Source organism: Dasypus novemcinctus, chromosome 11 (genome assembly GCF_030445035.2).
Source record: "Dasypus novemcinctus isolate mDasNov1 chromosome 11, mDasNov1.1.hap2, whole genome shotgun sequence".
Lineage (NCBI taxonomy): Eukaryota > Metazoa > Chordata > Mammalia > Cingulata > Dasypodidae > Dasypus > Dasypus novemcinctus.
Genome location: NC_080683.1, coordinates 105,570,131 through 105,598,060, shown reverse-complemented (window position 1 = coordinate 105,598,060; position 27,930 = coordinate 105,570,131). Strand labels below are relative to the sequence as shown.

Below are 27,930 nucleotides of genomic sequence, written 5' to 3'. Positions count from 1 at the left end.
CAATATTCTCATCTCCAATGATAGTTTGCATTATTTCTGTAATTTCTACTTCACATTATTAACTTTTGACATTGTCTTCTGTTTATTCTAACAAGACAGTGCTTAGTCTCATAATTTTGGGCCAGATTCAGATTTTTATGACTTTTGCTCATCTCCAGACATAATTATTCATAATTAAAGTGGAGTTTCCCTTAAACGAATTTACAGCTGTAAAGGGAAAGCTCTCTATCCCAATGGGTTAAGAAGTAACTTTCGCAAGGATTCTCATTTGGAATAGTTCTTCTGATTTAAGGGTCAAAGACTTTTAAGTCTGTTGTTCTTAATGCTAATCAAGCCATCTACAGTTGTACAGTGAACACTTTGGAAAGCCAAACTAATAACTAAGGTTCTTTTTTGTAGTGAGTAGTTTGAAAGCTTCTCCTTGAAGCATGCAGTCATTATGAAATGGATAGGTGGCATTCCCTAAACACTTAATAATGTAGCTTTGCTCAGTCTGTTGATGATATGAAAATAATTGACAAATGTGAACCCTACTGCTGTGCCCTCCAATTTCTTTGCATTAACTCCCCATCTTCTTCCACTTAGTATTTAATCACCCTATCCATAAAAATACCAGGATTTGGAGAAAATGATCCTCTGATATAGGAAATCACTGCTATCAGCCCAGCCTAAGCCCCAATCAACTTTTGGCATACTTGCTTCTACTCTTTTCTGTTGTATAGACTATATATAGTGGGGGTTGGGGGTGATGTAGAGTAGACACACATATTGGCTATCTTACATCAGTTTCCCCAACTATAATATGTTAGTAGTACTGTACCTAACTCATAGGGTTGTGCTGAGGATTAGTTAACTTTCCTAAATTCCTTCAACTGGTATAAAAGCTATTAGATGGCTAAATAAAGTCTTCACATAACCACCAGAGCAACCCATATAAAACAAGTCAGATGCTACTCCCTTACACAGTCTCCCCTAAATAGCTTCACACTTAAAAAACAAAATCTAAACCCCTTACCAAGGCCTGTAAGAAGCTCGTTACTCTCTGCTTACTCTATTCCAGCTACCATTGGCCTATTCCTCAGACACTTAAGTTCTACTTCAAGGCCCTTGTACTTAAAGAGTTCCTTTTCCTTGGACACTCTCCCCAGGTTTCCCTAAGGTAACTGCTCAAATATTCAGAGGACTTCTTCATCTGAAATAGCACAACCCCAATGTACATAACCTTATTCTCTGGTCCCTTGCCCCATTTTCTTTTTCTTTATAGCACTTATCACTACTGCTGTGATTATAGTGCTTTCCTCTTTCATCTGGAATGTAAGCTCCTGAATAAAGGGATTTCATTTTGATCCCTCTGTAGTCCCAGCATCTTTCCTGGGACATCAAATGATGCAGAGTTTAAGATATTTTTTCCTGAGGACCTTATTAGCATTTTTTGGTGGCTTATATCTAATATTTTCAGGTTTCCATATTTTCACTTAATCCAGATTTTCTCATTAAGCTACCATGCACTTGGGCATTTAGAAAGAAACATAAAGGGTAGATTCCTGTTTGTAAAGAATAAGCAAGTAAAACAATGTTGATATTGTTTCAAAGATGTTAAATTCAGTGTAGTAAATTAAATTCTAGACTTATCTAGATATTTCAAGCATTTTTTTTTAAGGAGGTACCAGGAATTGAATCTGGGACCTAATACATGGAAAGCAGGTGTTCAACCACTTGAGCGACATCTGCTCCCCATTTATTTTTTTAACATGTTAAAATATCTACATAAAAAGATCTGTGGAAATTCCAGATCAGATCATGAATGAGTGGGTAACTTTATGACTCTAATATATACAAACTTAGTTGCAATTATGTTTTTATCTTTTTTTCTTTCTGGCAGGTTAATGACTCCAGGGAGTGAGATCCGGTTTGTCCATAAGGAGATGGGTATAATACCAAGCTGGGGTGGCACTGCCCGACTGGTTGAAATCATCGGCAGCAGGGAAGCTCTCAAAGTCTTAAGTGGGGCGTTGAAACTGGATTCAGGAAAAGCTTTAAAAATTGGAATGGTTGAGGAAGTCTTGCAGACTTCAGATGAAACTGAATCTCTACAAGAGGCGCAAGAGTGGCTAAAGCAATTTATCAGTGGGCCACCAGAAGTAATTCAAGCTTTGAAAAAATCCGTTTCTTCCGGCAAAGAGCTATGTTACAAGGAAGCATTACAAAGTGAAAGAGATCTCTTAGGAACACTTTGGGGTGGACCTGCAAACTTAGAGGCTGTTGCTAGGAGAAGAAAATTTAATAAATAACTAGTTTTTCAAAATGTAATTTAATACAAAAGTTAAGCTCCAATGATTAATATGCATAAATGTTAAACATCAGAATTACTTTGAAAGCTAGTACTCAAATGAGTTTCTAATATTTAGAATACCCGATCTCAGTGACCTAGTTTTCATTTTATTTGTGTATTCACCAAGTAATCCGGAATGTTTGGCTAAAATATAGAATACTTTTGGCCTAAAATTATTGCTGTGAATTTCCAAATCTAAGGGTTCAGTCTGTTCTGGGGTTGTTTTGAATAAAGTCTTGCCTTACCTGAAAATAGTTTATTTATAAACTGTGAATGAACCTTGCTGTTAGAAAACAAAAACCATAAAAGATATGGTTTATCATTTTCTTCTCCAAGCAGCCGGAGTAAAAATCATAGGGAATGGTCCTAAAAAAAACAAACAGAAAACCCTTCTTCCACCCCCATACTATAAATTTGGAGCCTTGACCTTTTCTAATTAATTTTTTTTCACCTTTGTGCCTTGGAATTTCCAAAGCAATAATGAGCCCTACTATTTATGTAGTTCTAAAACTACATAAATAATTGCATAAGCTCTCAAAAGAAAATCATGGGGAACAGATGTAGCTCAAGCAGTTGAGGGCCCGCCTCCCACATGGAAGGTTCCAGATTTACCCAGTGCCTCCTAAAAAACAAAAAACAACAAGCAAACAGACGAAACAACTCAGGGGAGCTAGTGTGGCTCACTGGTTGAGCACAGGCTTCCCACATGAGGTGCCAGGCTCAATCCCAAAAACAAAATCATGAGGCATCCTGTTATATAAATTTACATTTCATATCTGATTTCGGTTTTTAAAAAATGGCTATCTTTTCTTTTTTAACTAGCTATCTTTTAAAAGGAAATGATTATCTCAAGAATAGACTTTTTAAAAAAACATATTCGTCAAAAATCAAGTCTGAATTCTAACCAATTACAAGAGATAATTTTAAAGTAGGGGAAGTCTTCATTCACTTCACCTTTGAAAATTATATCAAAAAGAACTTGCATATACATGATTCTCCTGTTGTGTTAGGAAAATAAAATAAGAAAAACAAGTTATTTTTTTCAGAGCTCAATTCTAGATTACCAGGCTAGCCCAACACTTCCTGCCTTGCCATTGATTATAAAAACTAACAAATAAAAATGGATTTTGTGGTCTACAACATTTTATGTAAAGTGAATTTTTGTCCATTAATGGTGTTTATAAATAAGTCTAGCATTTAATCCAGGTGTCACACCACCAACAAAGACTGGTAATGGCTTCTGTTATCATCTATGAAATTTAAGCCCTTAAGTGTTTTAGGTTTTAGTTTTATTTCCATACATATTTCCTCCACACATACTGCCTGTACATTCTGCTTATATATTCTCTATGAAGAAAAAACTTCTGAGCAGTTGACTGTTTAAGCAGAATTCTACCAATTCAAATCACCAAACCTTTCTTTCGTGAGCTTTGGCTAAAACACTGAAATGTTTCCATCCCATTTCCAGACTCAAACAAGAGACAAATTATTTTTGATAAATTGGAGTATTTATTAAATTATAAATTCTGTAATCAAAAGAAAAATGTGGATTGAGAGAAATCTCAAAACTACAAGGACTAGACAGCAAAGCCTATGAAAACGCCATGAAGTGTGTTACAGATAAAACCCCAAAATATAAGTAATTAGCTGTTTTCTTTACATTTCTATTTCAGTAACTTTACTCTAAAATGGTTTTTATTCATCTATTTTGAAATCCCAAATTCTCATCTATTCTCACATTAAATTAAGCTTCCTGCTCATACTGATACCAAATATCTCATAGGTGCCAAATTTTAGTAATGATTTTATGTCAATCCATGCAGAAAAATAACACACAATGCAAGAGTTGGATGAGGACTGTTAATGCACAGATAATATACACTGGCCAAAAGAACAAAAGAAAAAACTTTTAAAAAATCTTATAAAATAAACAGACCTCAAGAAAACTGGGTTATTACTAAACAGCTCTCAACTATTAACACCCAAGTTCCTTACATTAAATAAATTTCTCAACAGAGACATGTTAAGACATTTTAATTACAGGTCTATCTTGCCCATACCCCTTCCCACCCCCACTCCCAGAATGCACTACTAGGGATGAGTATAATGTTACGTGGGCAGAAATTTACAGATAACCATTTCAACCTTGAACATGTGGCTGAAGGCTACATTTATTTAAACTTCAGTTACTGTGCACTGTCCATCAGGCCTTCTAGATCTGACACTAACACTCACTGTTGCACCTCCTGCTACTGAGCGATCAGTTCCTGAATGATCCGATCGATCGGCTATTGTCTGGTTTGCATTAGAAACCAAAAGTCTCTGTTGGGTCAAGGAGTGCTGTGCAACCAGCGCAGACACATCCTCACTATCACTACTGGCATCTGATTCGGTTTCTTCAGTGGAGATGTCTGGTGCTGGTACCCTGCCTGAAGATGGTGATTCATGATCTTCTTCTCCTTCTCCCCTATGACTCCTTTCAGCTATGCTGTCTCCACTCAGTTGTAAATGAGCAAAAGAGTCATCCAGAGAAGTGCTGGCATCAGGGGATGGTGTTGCAGGGCTCGTTACCTGACCATCTACTGAAGTTAGGGGCCTTACAGAAGAAGGCACTAGAGGCTGAACCGAAGCTCCACTCTGTGCTGATACACTGTCCGCTCCATCAGCAGAGCTCTCTCTTGCTAAGTTTACGGTATTAGAGTCACAGTCCAGCCTAAGTCCAGCTACTCCCTTCTTTGGTATATCTATGATATCCCGTTTAATCTTCCTGCGACGTCCATGTTCATTTCTCCTATACTGAACCATATTTTCAAGATCAGCAACATAGAGAAACCCAGCAATTAGCATTTCAGTGCTCTTTTTACCTTTGGAAAAAGCATCTTCCAGCTCTCTACTAGTGCGCTCGTCATACTGCCACCACCCATTTCTTCCTTCATAATACCACGCATATTCACCATTTCCTCTACTTGCAGCCTTGAGTTCTTCTGGTGACAGCAAGGTTGGTTTATCAAGAAAATCCTCAGGAATCTCTTGTCGACAAAGGGCACACCGTTTTCCAAGCCATGAAGCTCCCTTCACACATAGATAGCAGAAAACATGCTTACAAGGCAGACTGACTGGGTGAACACATGTTTGCAGACAAATGGCACATTCAGGGACAGCTAGAGAAGGTGCGGTATTAGAACAGGACTCGGCTTTCCTGTTTGTAGGAAGCATGTTTACTGAGTGGTCAATTTCACCACAGCCAGCCATCCTAAGAAAATTAGAGAAAATACATATAATTAAAACCTTGTTTTAATACTTCCAACATCTTAATTCAACAACCTGAAAACATTACTATATGAAAACCACAATACTAGACAATTGGGATACAAAAATGAAAGTAGAAAAAAACTGAAGAAATCTTTGATAGGTGTTACTTGCAGGAGGCATACAAATGTAAAACAAATACAATCACGGTATAGATTTTTAAAAATATACTTCTACAAGTCACAGAATTTATAAAATGGTATTAAATGCAAAGATTCAAATATGTATATAATCCATTCTAGATTGATGCTATGATCAGTTTGGAAGTAGCTAGAGAAAAAGAAAATGGATGTAAGAGTGATTCAGACAAAATTACAGAAAGTGACAATTCTGCAGCCTCTTGTATTACTTGTGGCAATTTTGCACATATTGCCCTATGTATTTTAATATGCTTTTGGTACTTGAAAAGTAGACCATATGAAATTAAGAAAAAAGCTGCATTAGAAGTTCCCTACCCATGCTATATACTAAAAACACTGGTTAAACCAGTCTTTCAAACACACTTGACCACTCCCTTGCCATGAAATACTTCTTCTAGTGATCCTTTTTCTAAACCATATGCTCTTCTTGCTATACTGTTTCCGAATGATCTCATCTGCATTCATGGCTACATCCAATTACTGCCTATATCCAAATGACTCACATGTCAGCACCCCAAATCTCTCCATTCAGCCCTAGACCTAAATTTCTAATTTCATATTTGTATGTAAAAATATAAATTATGATTATATACCTAAAATACTTAAAAATTATATAATTCTAATATTTTAGATCTCTTTTTGGATGTCATGAAGGCACCTAAACTGAACTTATGACCTGCTTCCTCTACCCCCAAAGAATCTTCTGGTGCCACCAACTTTCTGTCTACTTACCTGAGCCAGAAATCTGTAAGTCATCCTTGAAATCGCCCTTCTCTTACCCCCCATGTAGAAAATCAGCAAGTCTTCATCAATATTATCTCCTTACTCCTGAATCCATCTAGTCTCCATGTCCACCCCTTCTGTGACCACCAAACATTGTTTATTAAATGACTGCATATGACTTTTAACTGGTCCAGTCATACCCCTTACTTAAAAAGTTGAGTTTAAAGACCAGAATCTCTCCCAAGGTTCTGCATCCCGTTTGGTCTGGCCCCCACCCCACAAGCCTTATCTCACATTAAAACTTCCCTGTGATCAGGCTTCTGGTCACAACGGCAATTCCCTCCAATCTTACCTTTCCTCTATATGATACACTTTGTTATCTGCCTTCCCCCTTCCCCTGCCAGCAAACTACTACCCATCTTTACCCTCCTTGGGAAAATCTCCGTAACATGTCAAGTTAACCTATTTTATTCATTTCTTTCTACCATGTACTTCTCATTCCTAGCATTTATCAGACTTGCAAAGTTTTACTTATTTGTATGATTATACTGTTAATGTGTCTTCTACGTAAGCAGGGGAAGGGCAGGGGCCAGGAATCTTCTGGCTCATCACTATATTCCCAGAATCTAGAACAGGACTGGCAGCCAGCACAAAGTATATGATAATATGAATATGGCTTTTCAAGGAATATAACTTTTTAAGATATATACTGGAAGTTTATTTTTAAATAACTTTAAATTAAACCATCTAACTGATAAAAACTTTTTTTTAAGCATTTATACTTATAGAAATTTGTCAGCACACTTAAAGATCAGCCTTGGAGAAGCACACTGAAAAACCATACAATGAAAAGTTGCAGCCAGCCAAAGGAGAGAGAACTTGAAGGCAGCTGTTACACAGTGACATCAATACCAGAAAAAAAATCTAAAAATCTGAGTCTTAAGCCTCCCTCATTTATTATATGCTCACAGGCACTTTAAACAATGTATTTCCTTATCTCCAAATCAGAGTTTACACAGTTGAGAATAGTAAAAGGGGAAAAAAAAAAACAACAACAAAAAAAAACCCCCACAAAAAATAGGAACCACTTTGTAATCACTAAAGCTCTATAAAAGTTATGATCATATAGGACCATTAGAGCAAGGAAGAAAATGAGATGAATATTAAAGTTGACTGAAGAGGAGGGAGAAAGAAAAAAAGACAAGATTTTTCAAACAAGCAATACTGAACGGAAACACTGACTTAAACTTTGGACCTTATGCCTTATCAATTCAAATAAACATTTACTACTAAACACCTAATACGGTCCATATACAATGTTAAGTATTGACGGACCTAAAGACACACAGCTACTACATTAAAATAAAGCAGGATACATGCAAGCAAAGATTCACAGTATGGCCTGATTCCTATAATAACAAAAATGTGCTAAAGATATTTACTAAAAGTAATACAGACAAAAGAGATGAGAGAATGCAGACAGATTAGAAAGCATGGATGTGGGCAACTGGGGAGCTAAGATTTCCAGGTAAAGAAATGTATATACAAGCACAGAAGAAAGAGCAGGAGATGAAGATTTAAAGACAATGGGAAGCTGAATCATGAAAGCTACTGTACCCTAGTAAAAAAAATTCCACAGGAAATCAAATATTTTAAAAGTGAGAGAAAATGGTGAAGAGAATAGATCAGTGATAATTAAAATGATTAAGAAACAGGTTAACATGGAGCCTAGAGTGATTACAACTGAAAATGGGAGGATTGCATCCAGCATCCATGTGGAATCTGAGCCTCCTCTTGACATAGAGGTGCAATGGACACAACCAATCCAATGTCCACATAGAAGAGGTGGCATTGGATTGGGAAAAGTGGACATGGTGGACGATGGGTATGGGGAAAGGCAGGAAGAGATGAGAGGTGGAGGCGTCTTTGGGACATGGAGCTGCCCTGGATGGTGCTTCAGAGGTAATCACCGGACATTGTAAATCCTCACAGGGCCCACTGGATGGAATGGAGGAGAGTATGGGCCATGATGTGAACCATTGTCTATGAGGTGCAGAGGTGCCCAAAGATGTACTTACCAAATCCAATGGATGTGTCATGATGATGGAAACGAGTGTTGTTGGGGGGGGGAGAGGGGGGGTGGGGGGGTGGGGTTGAATGTCACTTCACATATATATTTTTAATGTAATATTATTACAAAGTCAATAAAAAATAAAAATAAAAAAGGAAATCTAAAAAAAAAAAAAAAAAAGAAACAGGTTAAGTTATCAGAGACTGGAAACCATGAACTAACTGCTATTTAAAGTAGGTGATAACCTTTCTAAACAAGTTAACTGTCATTTTAAATGCAAGATATTTAGAATTTAATTAGAACTTAATTACAAGGACCTTTGCTATTTTCCAAGATTTAGCACTCAAAAATGAGTTCAGTGGTTACAAAAGGGATATTTAATAAAAATGTTTATACCAATCACCACTTAAAACAATAATCTTAGTATATGACAGGCCCAGTGGGGCCCTGCCCACATAGGAGCTAAAGCTGTGCTTTGAGAACCCTGAGGGGAAAAAGCTGATTGGCCAGGTCCTGGTAAAGGTCTGAGAATCAGCAGACACTGGGAAAGGTGCAGACCAAGTCTGAGCAACAGAAAGAGCCATCCACCTCAGAACTGCTCGTTGCACTTCTTAGGACTGTGCATCAACAGAATCAGGCCTTGGACCTGACCATGGTGGTACTGGGCTTGCTGCAGGGCCTCCAGCCCGACCTGCAGCAAGGGAAGCATTCAACCGGCTCTAGCCACCTCTGCTGGCAGATCTTGATGTTCCTGGGAGTCCAGCACACCAAGTGAGAGAAGGATGTCAAGGAAGTCACCAGTGCCTCTCAGAGAACTGTTAGCATGAAGTGGAATAAAAAGGGATTCCTGCTAGAGACACCAAGAAATGCAAGTTGGAGAAAACCACAGAGCAAGAGGCTTGCCTTGGGGAGCAGCCCCTAACCTCAGGCAAGAGGAGGAAAAGGATGAAGGCTGAGGTCCCAGCCCAGTCCCAGGTGAAGAGGAGGTTTGCTGCCAAGAACCCTGCCACCAACACCCCTGCCACAAGCCCCAGCACCCCTGTGAAGACCCAAAAGCTTTAAAAGAAACACTGGACGCAGTCCCAGATGAATGAAGCCACTTGTGGCTCCCAAAAACCCTGTTGGTAAAAAGCAGTATCAGAAAGATCTTCCTGAAAAGGATAACCAGGCAAGTCACCACAGTCTACCCCACCACAGAAAAAGTCAAAGCTGTCTTTGGCCAGTGGGTGCTCCAGTACCCCCCAGAGTGAAGCCAAGAAAAAGAAGGCACAAACCAAAGAAGAGGTAAAAGCGCTGAATGCAAGCCCTGAACCTCAGCCATGTAGACTCCTATTTTTTCACCATAATTTTAATAAGTAATAAGGAGCAATCTGAAAAAATAATACTCTTGGGCTTTTAGCACATATAATCAAACAGACCCTATTCTCTTACTGCTTTTTCTGTCTCCTTGATTCCTCAACAGGCAATGTTGAAAAATGATTTAAAAAAAAAAAGATTGTACTTATCTAGAAAAGGAAGCAATACATAGTATCACTGGAAAGAGTAATCATTTAGTGTAGTGGCTTGGAGTTATGTACCCCAGAAAAATATGTTCTAATCAATCTCTTCCTATGGGTATTAGCCCACTGTAAATAGGACCTTTTGATATGGTTACTTCAGTTGAGGTATGGCCCAACTGAATCAGGATGGGTCTCAATCCTATTACCGGAAGCCTTATGGAAAAAGCCAGAGAGAGAAGTCACAAGCAGCAGCCAGAAGTTGAAAGTTAATGGAACCTGGAAGAGAAAGGAGAAGATACCGCCATAGGCACTGCATGTGACAGAAAAGCCAAGGACCCACAGATCAGTGGCAGCCAGCCCTAGATTACCACAGACTTCTAAGAGAAAGCACTGCCTTGCTGATGCCTCAATTCTGTACTTCTTTTACTCTCAAAACCATGAGTCAATAAATTCCCACTGTTTAAGCCAACCGAATATACAGTATTTGTTTTAGTAAGAGAAAACTGAAACAATGAGATACTGCAGAGGAGGATTTAAAATAATAGTTTTGTTTTCACTTACATAATTTCTTACGTAATTTCAAAGGCAAGTATTTCTGCCATTTACCACTCTTTTCAACCTTTTATTACATTTTCAATCAACCTTTGCCAGAAACTCTAGTTTACAGAAAGAAACCAACAAGATACATCAATTTTTCTTAACCTATGGGAAGTTCTAAATCAACCAAATATACCTCTTATTATGTTTTAGGCACTACAGGAGCTGTTACTATAAAATAAATCCTTATCTTCAAAGAGCCTGTAACTTAAAACAACATTTACTTATTAAAGTACAACATGATACCTGACCAGTCAATTAACGTCCCCCAACTCTTCTTACAAAAAAAATTAGCTGTGCAGCAAGTTTTGTTTGTACAACATTTTGTTAGGTTCTCAAAAACCCATATGCACTTGTTTAAATACAAAATCTTAGTAGTTCCCCAAATGGCCAAAGAAAGAGTACCACATATTTTAATTGCTATTTGGCAAAATATTAAGAATACTTTTGTCAGTCTCAGGTCATCTTATCAAGCTATGTTCTTTACTTTTACTTCTGTCAAAAACTAAAAGCAGATACCCAATGACCCATTAAGAGATTAAAATGAAAATCTCACTAATTCACTCATACCACATACATCCTACCTCTGGGAACTTCAGTTTTTTCATTAGTAAATGGCAGTAATGCCTCCTTCTGACTCAAAATTACTGTGAAACCACAATATATTACATAAATGAAAGCATAAAACTATTTTAAGCTTCCTCTACAATGTCTAATTACATGCTGATCACACAGTATACCTATTTATTTTTACTGGTAAAACTACATTATATACAGGTCAATCTCAAGAATAGAAAACAACTCCAAGAATAAAAATTTAGGGATAACTTTAAACATTTTGCTAACAAAAAGAAAATTAGGTATAGTATGGGAGAACAATTAATATGTATATTCTTCCACGTCTTTAACTTAAAGGAATTAGATGTCAATGAAATTCCTGAAAATCTTTTTAAAAATTCCCATATTTATTTAAAGCTCCAATTAAGAAAAAGAAAATATGAAAGCCATCCATCTACAAGTAATAATTTAAATAACTGAAGAAGAAAGATGCTTGATTCTATTAATAAGACAAAAATGGAGAAATGGGCAAATGCCTTGAAAACACAGCAATATCATATATATTAAGTCCACATTATAAACTGTTCAGGTTATTTTCTTGACAAGGAACAGGGTAGTAAATTTAAAACTTTATAAAGAAAAATAAAAGGCTGGTAAAATGTAAATAAGATGCCAACATATAAGTTGAACCAATGCCATGCTTTTAAATATAAAATCCTCAAACCCCATTGGGTTTAAGTAAAATTGACCCAAAAAATCAATATATACAGTTAGTCTATCACCCACTAAAAATTTGGGAGAAAAACTTAGGTAACATTTCCTATATAATTCCAGATGAGGCACATGAAACAGACAAGATGTACAAGATAAAGACAAAACACTCCCCCAAAAAACATTTGTCCGACCTATAATACATACTTTGAGGCTATTTTCAATATAATTTTAATATACTATACAAATTCTCTAGTTTGCATGGTTTCAATGATCTTCAAATAGGTTGAAGGTTAAATTTGTGCATGTGTAGAAAATCATACCAATACCTCAATGAGAAATGAACATGCCCCTTGCTTTTTTTAGAATAAGGAAAAGAGTTAATGACAATCAAAGAGTGGTATTCTCTATCTAATCAATGTCATGAGAAATTCCAGAGATCATTGTGAAAAAGGGAATTTATTTCCTGGTTACAAAATTAAGAATAATTTCACATATGGAAATTTGGGTGGGAGTTAATTCAACTCTGCTAATGAACATAAACATAGCACTCATTTTCAAATAATAATACCAACTAAATTACTCGTTATAGTTTCACTTTTAAGCATAAATTTCCTTATTCTCTCCATAGATAAACCATGTAAAATATTTCTGGAAGACCAAAATATAGAGGGATATGGGTAGCATGAGTCAAAATATCAAAGTACTTAGATTTTGTTAGACACCTAATCAAAAGTAAAATTATTATAAACAAAAAAAAATCTTTAGTAGACCTAGTATTGAAGAACTAGTTAGACAACAAAAGAAATTTAGATGATTAAAAACTGGATTTTTCTTCAAATCTAGGCTCACAATCCAATTACAAACACAAAAAAAGCAACAGAATAATTAACATGTCGCTTTAAAATTAGAGCTGTGCAGACCTACCAAAAATAATGTCATCATATTCTGTTTTTTCAAAGAAAAGAATCCTTATATCTTTAGTTCTGCTGGAATATTAGCAGCATCAAATGTAATACTAGTCAAAAATATAATTTGAAGATTTAATTTATAATAACCATTTCATTAGACCTTAAAGTTAAAGACATAGAATTTTTAACTTTTCATCTTGCAGTGTCTTATAAATGATAGGTGTATAGCATCTGTTTGTTGACATATTTTTACACTAAAACATAAATATAATGAATGACATTTATTGATTTATAGTATGTGCCAGGCACTGTTTGAACCACTTCATATTTAATCCTCACATTGCCCTATAAAGAATGGATCAATTATTTTCCTTATTTTACAGATGAGGAAACTAAGGTATTAAAACCTTGCAAGATATGCCAAAAGTCACAGACTCATCAAATAAGAAAGCCAGCTTCATTCAAATCTAGATACCCTGACTCCAGCATCTGAATGCGTAACTACTACAAATTGCTTCCAAAATAATTCTGGCTGTACAAGGATTAAGAGCTACCATAAATAATTTTAGAAAAGATAAAAGTTCAGTAAGTTGTACGAAATTTCAGACTGATTCAGAAAGGAATGTAATTTTATCTATAGCTCTGTCCCTTGCAGTATTTCTCTTTGCTTAGTTTCAATTCTGGACAAAGGGAAAAATTATTTGTGAATCTACTGAGCCTCCAGCACTAAAAGAAGGAGATGCAGTATAACAATACTTGCTATCAAAATGCAGGGACAGTTAAGTTAATGAACACATGCATTACTTATTAGTATTATGATTAGCATAACAGATACCGGAGAGCATAAAGGAAGGAATGATTACTTGCAGAGAAGGGACAGAAACATTTAGGAGAGGTGCTGCAAAGCCCTTGAACAGTATGTTATTATTAATGAGTTTAGACTTTCATTCTAAAGGCCAATGGTTCTTAAACAATTTTAGGTCACAGACTTATTAGCAATTTTATGAAATCCTACATTTAATTTCAGGGAATTCAAGAAGCTCCATGAAGCTGGTTCATGTATGAACTCCTACAAAGGCAATAAGAATTGACTGAAAGGCTTTATATCAGGAAGTGAAAGTCAACTTAGTAATTTATCTAGATCATTCAGACAACAGTTTAAAGGAAGGCTTAGTAGGGGGAAAGAGGCAAACAAAACACAACAGAACAAAAAACCCTAGGTATAAGGTATAAAATTATAATGGGTGGGTAGGGAGTACTGATGTAAGGTTCCAAGAGTGGGATATGAGAAATGGTAAGGAAACAAAGAATTTGGTTACTGATAGCTGATGATACTGATGACCAAGACTCAAAATTTGAGGAGAGTTCTTTATCAGATATAATGACTTTCAGATATTTATAGTCTCCAGGTAGAGATAGCTAGATGGCAGTTGAATATAAAAGACTGCTGCTTTGAAGAAATCTATGCTGAGAAAAGTTCGATGAGTCACCAACACATAAATAGTCCTCAGAACCATGAAAGTGGATGAATGTAGAGAGGGTCAACCACAGAACCCTGGATTACTACCACATTTAAAATGAGGCAAAAGAGCCTACAAAGGATGTAAGGAATTGTCAAGAGAGGGATGAGGATCAGGAGAGAACACTACCACAAAAGTCAAGAGGGGGAGACATTTGAGAGAAAGGAGGGTCAAGCAAGGAGACTTCTAAAAATTATCCTTCGACCCATGAAAAGTTCCACTTCAGTAGTGAATTGTATTGTGTAAAAGTTGTGAACGCCAGAATTAGCTATTTTGATATCCCACCTCAGCTGGACCTTCAAGCCTACTATCAGTACTTTTTTACTTAGCCAAGGCATCTTTTTCCCTACTTGCCCAAAGTCAATGACAAAACTTTCCCACCCTCCTAATAATATTACTGAGTAATTAGACAAGCTCAAATTGAATCCTCAAAATTTATCTTTATCTTCACTTTACCTTATCATCATTCCTCCTAGCTCAGGATGGAGTATCACTAGTTGCTTTCAAAGCTAACCCCTTGACTATCCCTAATGTCTCTTAAGACTCTCTCCCTAAGTTAGCTAGCATGCTATTTATAATGGCCTCTTTCAACCTCAGTCTATTTGATGTAATTGCATTGAATACTATTAGCCATCTACTATTTTTCTAAAAATTTGTATCCTTCATTTCCATGTTAGTATTCTCTCCCATGTCTCCATTTTCTTTTATCTTTTTCATCTTCTCTAGCTTCCCTTAAATATAAGTGTTCCTCATAATGCTCTGTATATGTCTACATGGATATGTAGAATATGTCCATACTATACTCTATGCTTGGAAAAGTCTACTCAGTATTTCAAATTAATGTATATAAACCTGCATGATTCCCATAATATTCAAACTGCTTCATCCAAAACCTGTATTTCCAATTCTGTATTCAAAACATCCTCCAATCACCTTAAATTAAACATAATAAATAGTATCTGCTCCCATGAAAGGGAGCCTCTTCTTGTTCTCTAACTTGGGTAAAACTTGGAGTCACCTCATTGTTTCCCTATCCCCTGCCTCCTCCTATTCTATGACAGAAACTTTTTTAGAATATGTATCCCTTTCATTCCCAAAGCCTTTAACTAATTTTGGCCTTTTGGACACACTCTCTGGTACAAAACACTGACCTCTAAACTGGCCTCCCTGACTTCAGTTTTCTTTCCTGCTGGTCTTTCCTTAGTTCAACTAATTAGTCCTCAACTTTCAACAGGTTCCTACTGCCTACATAGTCTAATCCAAATTCCTAAGCACGGGCTTTCAAGAACTTTGATACAGTCTTTAGAATAAATCAGACTTAGGTAAAATCCTGGCTCCATCATTTATTTTCATTATGATGCTAGGGCAGCATTTCCTAAATTTACCTGAAGGTGAAAATTAGCTGCTGTGCTCTGCCCTGGAAATCTGGATTTAGGCATGTGGATTAGGGGCTAGGAATCAGTATTTTTAACAAGTGCCCCAGGTGATTATTCTGAGAAACTAGGTAATCACTGGCCTAGAGCAAGTGATTTAATATCTCTAATTCTGTTTCTTCATCAGTAAATGAGGCTACTACTGTAGTACATAATTATTCAATTAAAGAGTCCAAGTAAAACACCTGGTAAGCACCTGGCGAGAGTAGGTACTCAAAAAACATTTTCCCTTTACTTACACTGAAGTCTCTTTCCCACACTCTACTTTTCCATGTAAGATTACTCCCTAACTCCCCTAAAATGCCCAGAAGTTTAGGCCCTCTGTGCCCCTCTTCATTACAGTTTGAAAAATATTTTCTAATTTTTTTAGTCTATTAAAATTTCATTTCTCTTTAAGCACAAGCCAAAAGGTCTTCTGTCTATCCTTCAGATGGAATTAGTTTTTTCCTCTGGGTTCCAAGAGGACTTTGTTACCTCTATATGGTATTTTTCTCACTCTGCTTAAACCATAGTTAGTTTCTTGATGTCAGGGACTTTACACTCTCAGCACCTAGACTACGTGACATACAGAACTGAAAAAACAACAATATATAATATATACATGTATAAATTATAAAACTATATATGTATGGATATGGTTTTAAATAAAAGACATATTTGCCCTGATTTTAAAGAAAAATGATTATTGGTATCAATTTTCTTTTATCAACTTCTCAATACTGACTAGGAAAGATATGGTCATTCTTACAAAGAGAGTATATACCCAGAATATTACACTGGAAAGTAGATAAATATAGTTATAATATCAACTGGGAAAATACATGAAATGTATTTACAAGGGTCAGTCTTTGGTCCATTATTTTAAAAACTGTAATCATCAAGTAGATTGGGAAAAACATTCACTGCATTCTTCATTGACAACATCAAGTTGGGTAGTGTTCATATTACTTTGGAAGAGAGAAATATACTGTTCACTGTAAAAATGTTTCATCAGTAATACAATGAAATTCAGTATGGGCAACTTAAAAGTAATTTAGGACTTAAACGCACATTATACAAAGAATAACTGATAGGAAAACACAATGAACAAAACCTGGGACCATAGTAAATAAATGATGAATAGAAAGCAATAATGTAATAATTTTAAAAAATCAATTATGGTATGAAGGAATTCCTGTAATTTATTCAAACAACTTTTATTAACCAGTGTTTTTATAACCTGGAAGTACTTCTTCTTTTGTTCATGTGTGTAATTTTATCTATAAGAAAATATGAAAGCTGTGTACTGGCTGCTTAGGTTGGTTATTTTAGCAGATTCCTAGGTAAAGACAAGGCAAAACCTGGAGAACCTGGAGATCATTCCAGTTTCTTAGCCTTCCGCGAGCAAATTCCAATGTTTTCAGTTCTACCTTTTAGAGTTATTTCCCTAGATTCTTGGAAATCTCTATTAATAATAACTGAACATGAACAGAATTGTCAATTCACTGAGTGAAGCAATCCAGACACAAAAAGACAAATATTGTATGGTTGCATTACTATGAACCAAATATATTGTGTAACATAGTGTACGATTAAAAAATTTTTATATGTATCCAGTAAAAAAAAATTGTGAACTCAATAAAGCACCTATAACTCAAAAAAGTGCTCATTTTTATAAATTAGTACTAAATGTGACAGATATTTGATTTATTGCATTTTTATACTAATACACCTGATTAAGTGCAGCTGTGAAAAGACCATGATGCTCTACTTACATTTCTTTTACAGATCCCACAGATGCCTGCCACAAAAATAAACCATCTTCTTCACCGGCAGTCAGCCAGCTTACAGTATTTTCTCTTCCACTGCTGGTTCATTCTTTATCTGTGTTGCAAAAAGAAAACATCTCAACATCAAGTTCTCTACAGACTAATTAACAAAATCAGTCAATTATGTATGATCCTTTCCTTTAACAAAATTCAGCGGAAAATTTCATCTTAAAAGTGAAACAATTTCTATAAGGAACAGTCTGTTAAGTAGCAACAATAATAACAACAAAAAGGAGCCCATCTGTAACACTGAATGTATTCAGCTGCCACTGCCTTCCTATAAGGAAGTATGTGCAAAGACAAGATCAAGACATCCACTGGGGACTTCCTGGTAGTTCACAGCATTAAACAACTGTATGCTGAAGTTTACAACCATTAAGCCAACTTTCTCTCTAGATGCGTCCTACCCAAGGAATCCAGAGACACCAACCAAAATCACCATCTCAGCCATTAATCCTCTTGTATCTCAATTGGAATTTCCTCCCTTTATTTCAAAATGCCCACTGCAGTAGGAAGAAAATGTTATAAAGAATTTACTTGGACTGCATACATGTTAACTAAAGAGCTGACAGATCTTACAGTACCACAATTTAGGAGAAACCTGAATTTTCTTTCTGTTCCATGTGCCTCTTACACTGTAGGCATCTATCCCCTAAGATATTTGAGTTTCTAGCATTTAATGGTATATATTTTAATATCGTACGTGGCCCCTACCTAAAAGCCAACTTACTCCACCAAATGTTTAATAGAACAAACAATCTTTCAAAACTGGAGACCTTTCAAAACTAACTGACAACATAAGTTTCTGAATAACTTCAAGTTTTGTTTACTGTCTAACTTCCAAACATAGCCTTTATGTGATATGAACTCCACTGTCCTGACTTTCCTCCCAATCCTTTCATTTTACTCTCTAGGTGCCTATTATTTCAGTAGCTTCACAGCAGACTCCATTTCCCTTCTGCAGCCTACTCAAAACAAAAACCATTTCATTTCTCACATATCTATTCACTCCCTATATACATGACAGGAGCGACATTCAACTCTTCCAACATAATTACTCCAGACAAAAACACATATTCTTTGAAGTCTCTACCACTGGCTCTATAGTACATTCCATAATGCCCTCCAGCTGCTCTCTCTCAATCTTTAAGGCATCGATTTATCTTCTCAATACTGGCCATCCTCTTCACCCTAACTCCTGACATCACCATGGGCCTATATAAATATTCTTGAGAATGAGCCATCCAACACCTAACTTTGAGGTTCTTAAACTTGCCAAACTTCTATACATCAGAATTATTGAAGTTGCTTTCTAAAAATATGCATTCCCAGGTCCTACTAGAGATTCTATGTCAGCAGGTATAGGTTGAAGCCAAGGTATCTCACAATAAGTATTACTTAAGGAAGTAGTCCTTCAAATGGAATTTAAGAAACACTGTCCTCACTTTTCAATTCCTAAAATCCCAAATTCAATCAATTTAACTTTCTGTACAGCAACAAAATACTATGGCCACATTTGGAACTAGCCATCTAAAACTGCTGCCTCTCTGAAATCTTAATCCCCACTAGATCACAAGCTCTGATTCTTTCAGCTCACTTATTCACTCATTCCCACAGCTGCCCTTTAATCTTAATGGAACCTCCTTGGACTACTTCCTTTCCTTTATTGTTTCTAATTTCATTTCCTTCCCTGTCCAACCTAGAGCCCAATCATTTTAACTTCTTTTTTTTAACAGAACCATTCAGTCCCTCACATCCTGGTCTCTCATCTGCACATGCTCCACAAAACCCTAAATCTGCAAGAATCTCACAATGTGATTTCTTGGCTTCCATGCTCTGGCCATTAAATACTACTGGAGAAAGAGAAAATTCTTTTTCCTCCTCCCTTCTCCCAACCAACCACACCAAATTTTGTCAAATTTTATCCCTAAATACTGCTAGAATCTATACTTTACTGTCTTCCCCTTGCTAGGGCCCAAGTTTGGACCTCTGTTATCTCTTTCCTGGACTAATGTTCAGCCTAACTGATTATCTTGCTCCAGCCTCACCTCTCAAATGCATACACCAAGTCTCTGTGTGATACATTTAAAAGGTAATATGAACTATATTCCTTTCCCAGACTATAACATAAAGGCAAAGTTTCTTATGAAATATTCAAGGACCTTAATGACCTGAACCCTAAATAACTAAAATTACTCATAATTTCCAAACCTCCCCTTGTAGTTCTTTCTCCTTGCCTGTATATTCCATCCTCCTTTACAGCTTATGAACTTCTCCTATTTGCTCTTCAATATGCACAGCCATGCATCCTCACTAACAATTCTCTGACTACCTCCAATAAGTGAAGTGCTCCCTCCCCTATATTTTGTACAACTATTACTGAATTTATCACATACAGTGAAATTATTTGTTTGCAAGTCTGACACTCTATTTGACAATAAGCCCCCTGACGATAAGAACCGTTTTTAAATCTCTAAGGGGCTAATAAATTGTCAATCAATTTTTGTTGATTTTGGTATTTGCTGAATGAATGGAACACTAACTTCCTAAAATAACTATTGAGAGAAGTATTTAAGAACTAAATTTATTTACTCACATAAAACAATATTTGAATTCTAACTGTGAATAAGGTACTTATCTGGGCTTTACAGGAGACACAAATATATCTACCTCTAATCCTTTCTTTCAACAATTTAAAATCGAACAGAGGGGGTGGTTATTATATTTATAAAAGTAAGAGTCAAGCTTAATCTCTTTTGGCAAGCACATCCTTTACCCAGCTGTTGTTCACTGGCAATGATTACTCCAGAATATAGATAAAAATTCAAGAATAAATGAAAAAGGTTTCTAGGCAGTCAAAACAGCATCATAAAGTTACGTCCCCCATAAAAGTAAAATCTTCACTATCCCAGGTTATTCTTTGATCTGCCCAGTTTGTTTCCTGACGAAAGTTTGGAAAATTATATAGGCACTTCATTTTTTACCCAGCCTAAAGGCCTTTGAATCATCACTCAAATCAATTCACTTTTACTTTACTCACAATTTGAATATGTGAGTTTTTTGGTCCATAATTCCTGCTGGGTATTACTGTTAGTAATTATGCTTGTCTATCTTTTAATTCATCATTTTAATCTCATATTCCCAAAACATACCTGACTGAACATTGATTAAACTCATCTTTCAAATATATTTTTGATCATTTTTCATATATTAATAACTCAGATGGATAGGTGTATTTTTATTCCTATAAAATACGTTTACAGCAAAACTTGTTCATATTTCTAATCCCTCTCTCTTGCATTGGTTTACACATCAAGTATTGACTTGATGCTTAAAGGACTCTAAGATAACTGAAGCAAAGTAGATTCAAGATAATGCACAGAGAATCCTCTAAAAATCCCATATTTGGACACCTAAAGGGGCTGTAATCCCTTTTAAAAAACTATTTCACGTAGTTGAAATAAAGCTATTGCCACAAATATCAAAGTAAAACCTTTGCTATACATACCCTAGGAGAAATACAGTAATTTAAAAATTCTAGTTAATCCGAGGGCACACAAGTGTTCTCTTTTTCTTCCTTTGCTTGAAGACCTAGTAAATGAATTCAAGTGATTTATTCACAAAATAGCATAATCTCTGAATGTACTTTACGGATACACACACACACAAACAGAACAGAGGCCTATTTATTCAATAAATAACAGCAAAGTATCTACTATGAACCAATACTTGCCCCCCCTCAATATCCTTCTCCTTCAATAGAATACTCTCATCACAACCCTCTCTTTTAGTTGAATTTCAGTAGCAAAAAGACCATATTAAAGGTCACTAATCCATATTCCAGTATGATGTTCTCTTTTAGGAAACATAAATATTTATGCTGATTTTTTCCCAATGCTGGCCTAAAATAATTTCTAGGACTATATTAGGAATGCCTTCCTTCAATTTTCAAACTCTTATATTTCCATTTCTTCCTTCAAAATATTTAATAAAATAATCTCAAATACTACACTCCCATTCTATTAGTACATTCTTAAAATCATTTCACTTCCAACTATGTATTATCTTTCAAGCACACATTTGTAAAGCAAATTTGCTATTCTAGACTGAGATTTAGTAAAACTACAACAACAAATGTGACTTCAGTGAAAGGAAGACAAAACACTTTATAGGATAAGAATCCTGCAGTATCCCTAAGAGTGCAGAGTACATACAATTTTGGTAACTCTTGTAAGCCACAGTGATTTTTCCATTTTATCTATGTTGCATGGGATAATTTTCAAGAGACTAAATGATAATGAAGAGCAGAGGAAGGAAAAGGAACTAAATTATGTAGTAATCTTGATCTTAGTTATGCAAACTGCCCTCCCCAACCAGCAGTATCGGCATTACCTGGCAGTTCCTTAGAAATGACTCAGCTTTCTGGATAATCATATACATATTAAAGTTAGGGAAACAGTAATAGACCCATTATGTCACTGAATCTTCAGAACAACCAGATGAAATACGACAACATTCATTTTACATATGATGAAACCTAGGTTGAGAAGGTCAAGCTTACCCAGTCATAAACCTACTAAATATTGGCAGATGAAATTCAAAATTAAGTTTATCTAAAGAAAAAAAATCCTTTCTACTATACATTGTCTGTCAGGGAAAAGGTCTAAAATAGCACTAATAGTCATATGAGGCAAGCCACACATATAATTTAAAATTTTCTAGGAGCCACATTATTAATAAAAAGAAACAGGTAAAGTCAATTTAACCCAATATATATGAAATATCATTTCAACATGTACTTAATATAAAGAAAGGATTAATGGGTTGAACCCAGGACCTCATACATGGGAAGCAGGCACTCAACCACTGAGCTACAACTGCTCCCCAATATTTTACTTTTTTTGTATTTAGTCTTTGAAATCTGGCATGTAGTTTTGCAGTTATAGCACAACTAAATTCAGACTAGCTACATATTCTCAATAGCTACACATGGCTAGAGGCTATTATATTGGGCAATGAGACAATGCAGATATAGGATATCTTGATAGTAGCCGAAACTTTCAATTCACCACAGGAATCAATACAGAAAATGAACTCCAAGTTACTTTACCCACATCTTTACTGGGCACTGTTAAATAAGAAAATGTGTATTCCCTTGGGATCAAAGTTGACCAAACCATCAACTATAACCTCTGAGGTTATATAAGGACATATATAACTATAAGGACAACAGGGCATCACAGTTCATATTCAAAACAGTCATGTGAAGAAGTCCTCAGAAAACTTCTACATTATTTGAAACCAAAGATACAGTAAAAATTAAGGGGCTGGGGATCTCTTTCTTTCAACCAAAGGGAGGATTTAAGATAGAAAAGTGACATTCTAACTACAGGCCAGAACAAATTTGGCAAACATAAATAATTCAAACATACATAATTCCTGCTTCTGCAAATGACTGTAAATTATATATCAAACTCAATATAACTTATGCCTTACTACAGTAAAAGATATCACAATGTTTTAACACCTAAATACCAATGAGCTGATGGCTAAGGTGCCTTCCTTAAGTGCAAATTTACAAAGAAATAATCTACTAGGAAGGTAACAGAAAAAGAGAAAAGTTAAATTAGATAATTTACCTCTTAACAACAATTCTGGGAAAAAAAGGCAGACAAAATTCAAAATTACATAAAGGGGTTTTAAGATTATCAATGAATTTAAACCACTTACCCACTCAATCAATTAAATAAAATAGGTGTAAAGAAAAAGGAGTAGAGAAATCCAGTGCATTTCAGCAGATACATCTTAATTTTCTTGATGAGGAGTCCCAAATTGATAGAAATAACTAAATGCCTTAATGTTTCCATTTTTTAGCCTTCCCTATTGTCTCCTCTTAAAAATCAGCTTACAGAAAGCACAGGCCATTTGTGGAAACAGTCAAAACACATTTCAGCTAAATGGGGCCCAACACTTCATACTACTCTATTTTAAATAATATTTAACGATCTTTACAATCATGCATTAAAGTTTTAAAACCTTCTGTAAGTCAAATGTGGGCCTTAAATTTTATTTTAATAAAACATGAGAGGTGAGTGTGAATAAATATTATTTTTATATTAAGTATAGAAGTGTCACAGCCTGCACCATTTTGAAAATAAGAAAGGCTAGTCTTGTCCCTAATTATCCGTGACATGGTCAAGTCATAACTTCCAATGTCTTAGTTCTTACACTCTGTAATTCTGTAACTCTAATTAAGAGACATTTAACAACAGATTTAGTCTGAATTAACCGAAAAAGTAATAAGTCACTAAGACTGAAGTCTATAAATAAGGATGATGGTTGTAGCCCCTATGTTAATAAGATAGCTTCTATACCCATAAAGACTGTTCCTAATCCACACAGTTTCACAAATTCAGGTTCCTTGGTAACAAACAGAACCAAACAAGAAAGTGGAAAAGGTTCAGCACAGCCTATTACTAACAGAGCGCGAGGGAAGCATTCAAATTCCCAAGTGACAGTGTGTCAGGCGTTTCAAGCTAGCATATGGCTAGTACATAAAGTACAGATGAATGCTACGAAGCAAAGAAAAGATTTAATTCTATCTTGTACTTCTACTAAGTCAAGAAAACGTTTTTTGGACTCTTTCCAAAAAAACTCTTTTTTTTCTGACAATTTAAGTTGGTGGAAACTGAAACAAACATTATCAGTTGACACATCTCCTAAAATAGAAAATATCATTCCTTTTTTTCTTCTTCTTGTCTAGTGATCAGCTATTTGGAGAAATAGATTTCCTGGTGACTATAATTCTACCAGGTTCTTAACAATCATAACAAAAAACCTTCAAAATTTTCCATTTGCCCATAACTTACATTAGCCCATTTGAGACATGAATTCTAAACCAACTGTTTGGGGCTTAACAAAATGCTCCAATTTAAGATGCACAATGCCAAAAGAAACACAACCGACATCTATTTTTAGAATGGCAGTCACTCTTCTGGGTTTCTTTTTAAAATAAGATTTACTTGACCTATTTTCTGTTTTTTAGAGCCCATGTGCTTCTCAATTTTTGCTAGTCATAAAAACATCAAAAATCTTGTCTTGTGGGTCATTTTCTTCATTGGTTCTATAAGTCATGTTTTAAAAGTCTAAATACAAATTAAAAAGACACAACAGACTTAAGTCATCTAATTTCTGCAATTATATACTGTTTTCAAGGCAAATGTTAAACTTTCACATCCCATTTAAACAGTACACACACACGGGGGCCGAGAGGGTGTCAAGTACCTGAAATGTCAATCATACAAAATCAAATGTGTTCTATCATTTCTTCTCCCCTTAGTTCCACACTACTTTCAATATTCCAAAAATACGACTTAGATACACGTACTCTGAAAACTTGAGTAATAAGTGCTCACTAAAATGACACTGAGGGAAAGAGAAATAAAAACACATACGAAAATGTACAGTGGGAGTGGGGGAAATCTAGTTGTCAGAATGTGAATGTAAACTCTAAGTCCTGAATATCTGTGCGGAGGACTGCTCCATCTCCACACTCCCAAAATCATTGTGCGGCCTTTCTTTCGAAGCCTTCAAAAAAAAGAAAAAATAGCGACAACAATGGAAGATTCGTACTCTTTCAGACGGGATGGGGGGGGTTGGGGGGGGGGGGGTGGTGTTGAAAGAACTCAGCACCCAGCAACCAGAAGAACAAAGCAACAGCCTCCGCTTTTAAAGATGTTGGGGGCTCAACGGGTATTCCGGGAGATCTCTTAATTGTTCCGATGCTTTCATAACCGTCAAAACAAAGGTCTAGGTATATGCAGCGCTGGGTTTAACTAGGACATGGTGGCTGAATCGCTGTCTTCGTATTAGGCAAGATCCAAATACTAAGGAGGAAGAAGAGAGGGAAGAGAAAAGAGCAGCTAAAGACAGCCTGGAAAGACAAAATTCACCCAATGCAGGGTATACCCGGGCCTCGATCTGACCTAAAGACAAAATGTTTGACACCACACGGGAAACAGGGAGCAGGTTACCCCCGAAACCACCGCCGTCCTAAACCGTAAGGCCAGGAGATTCCCCGGGTAGAAGACTGACAACATTGCCAAGCGGGGAGAGAAAAACCCGCTGCCACACCGAGGCCGCGACGCTGCCCCCGGCGGAAGAGGCTGCGCAGTAATGGCCGCGGCCCCACCTCTCGCACCCCGGCCGAGGCAGCTCTGGGACGTCGCCCACGGCAGGGGCTGAGGCTACCGCGGGCCACGCTGAGCCTGTCACAGTCTTCTTGCCTGCGACAACAGCCGAGGCGGGGGCGGCGGCCAGGGCAGAGCTGTCCCGTGCCGCCTCCGCGCAGACAGCGGGGCCGCGCCGGCCAAGGGCGACCGTCCACGTACCGGCCCCTGACCCCGCCGCCGCCGCCCCTCTCAGGCGCCGAGCGCAGGGCCGAGGCGACGCGTCGCGACCGGGGGTGACACCGCAAGCGAGCCTGCACTCCTCGGGTTAGGATCCCGGAGTGACTGGCTTCCACCCTGCTTCCGCGAACGTATTGTCCCGACTCCCACCTCTCCCGCCTCGGCCGCGGCCACTTCGCAGTCTTTTCTCTCCACCTCGGAACCCGCAGCAGCCGGGGACGCGCGCAAACGTCACGTGACCCTCCGACGCGCGGCGGGGGCGGGGCCGCGCGGGGGGCGGGGCCACACGTGAGGCGGAAGCTGCGCTGCGCCACGCTTGCCCCGCCCCGGCCGGTCTCCTGCAGCATTTGGGGACCTGTGATTTCGTTACGTGGATGCTTCTCCCCGTTTTCCATTCATTTTACTTGAAATTCAGTGCGAAAGGTCCTTAAAAAATGTAGACCCACTCGAGAAAGACTTTGGGTGGAGGAAATGAGACGTGTGGGGCCAGCAGGTGGAGCTGTCCGGACACCCAGCCAATGACCCAGAAGCCCTCGAGAGCTTAACTAGGTTTCCTGGTAGAATCTTTGGTGACAGTATTGCGTATTCTATTTTAAAAAAAAAAAAGAGTTTTCTCCGATGTTCCAGTTCATTCATTTCGGAATGGCTGGACAGTTTAATCGTCATAAATAAAAGATGGATATTCCTTTCCCTTTGGGCCCATTTTTCTCAAAGGAAGAGGGCATAGCAAGTCGGAGAAAGCATAAGAATGCAAAATAAATAGCAATATTTTGGTTGCAGGCGTGTGGTTTTAAATATTAAACTTATGGCAGTAGTCTCCATTTCAATTTAGCATATGCATTGTCTTTTTCTGAACTGAATAAATTTTCTTAATTTGTAGTAAAATAAAGAGAGTGGGAAGGAACACTTTTTAATCCATGAAAGAGTGTATATTGCAACATTACATGACAGTGTCTCCCTACTTGCAATGCTACTGCATTTGAGATTTCATTAACTTTTTTGTGACTTGGAAGTTTTCGGTGTTCTTGTATAGAAATGTGTACATTTTCTTTTCTTTTTGTTAGTTGCTTTGGTTGTATTTTTGCCTGATACTAACATAACATTAACATGCATTTTTTTATATTCAGAGAAAAACAGTCATATATTCAATATTGCCCATATTCATATTTTGCAAGAGGTTTCACTATACCTTACAGTCATACTACCGTTTTTAGTTTTCCTTCTCGTATGGTACGTACCATAAACTCCCTTTCAACCAGTATCATACCTATGTAATAGTACTGCTAACTAAAAACACTTATGATGTGCTTCACCTTTTATATTAATTCCCAAAGATTAGCAATCTTTTACCAATTCTGCACAGATTAACCCTCAGCTTACCATTTTTTAACCTCATTCTAGTTTCTGGTATATTCTAGTTATTAACTCCGTGAGTTTACAAAACATATTTAGTTCATAATAGTACATAGTAGTAATAGTAGTTCGTAATAGTAATCACACAGTATTTGTTCATTGTGTTTGGCTTGCTTCACTGAACCTTTTTTTTTTTCTTGCATAAATTGCTCTAGCTACAACTTCTAGCGCAATATTGAGGAACTATGGTGATAGTGGGCACATCCATGTCTTGTTCCCAATCTTAGAGGGAAAGCTTTCAACCTTTCCCCATGAGTATGATGTTGGCTATGGGTTTTTCGTATACACCCTTTATCATATTGAGAAACTTACCTTCTTTCATTTCAATGATGCTGGAATTTGTCTAATGCTTTTTCTGCATCATTTAAGAGCACGTGGTTTTTTTCCCTTCAATTTGTTCATGTGGTGTATTACATTAATTGATTTTCCTATGTTGAACCACCCTTGAAAATACCAGGAATAAATTCCATTTGGTCATGGTGTATAATTCTTTTGAT

At 36.7% G+C, this 27,930-nt stretch overlaps 2 protein-coding genes across 13 annotated transcripts in view; one reads left to right on the top strand and one right to left on the bottom strand.

The window, feature by feature from the left end:
• ECHDC1 (ethylmalonyl-CoA decarboxylase 1) overlaps positions 1-3,472 on the top strand; it is a 47,813-nt gene extending 44,341 nt beyond the window's left edge. For 7 of the 9 annotated variants that reach the window (XM_004469046.4, XM_004469041.4, XM_012529224.4 and 4 more), the window contains one exon: positions 1,883-3,472. In XM_004469046.4, the coding sequence (XP_004469103.1) occupies positions 1,883-2,291 (409 nt within the window). In that variant the 3' untranslated portion in view covers positions 2,292-3,472. The remainder of the gene's footprint in view (positions 1-1,882) is intronic. The other 2 variants (XM_023591886.3, XM_058307392.2) reach the window with 1 other exon arrangement.
• Positions 3,473-3,821: 349 nt separating this feature from the next.
• Positions 3,822-26,272, bottom strand: RNF146 (ring finger protein 146). 4 transcript variants are annotated; one of them, XM_012529226.4, is made up of 4 exons: positions 26,171-26,266; positions 21,121-21,203; positions 17,559-17,667; positions 3,822-5,585 (listed from the first exon to the last, which is right to left on the bottom strand). In XM_012529226.4, coding segments are annotated over exons 3-4 (1,080 nt in total). In that variant the 5' UTR covers positions 17,561-17,667; positions 21,121-21,203; positions 26,171-26,266; the 3' UTR covers positions 3,822-4,507. The 4 variants fall into 4 exon arrangements, with proteins under 4 accessions (XP_012384680.1, XP_071074754.1, XP_071074755.1 ...); XM_071218653.1 differs by lacking the exon at positions 26,171-26,266 and adding an exon at positions 23,343-25,498; XM_071218654.1 differs by lacking the exon at positions 26,171-26,266 and adding an exon at positions 24,897-25,498.
• Positions 26,273-27,930: the final 1,658 nt, after the last annotated feature.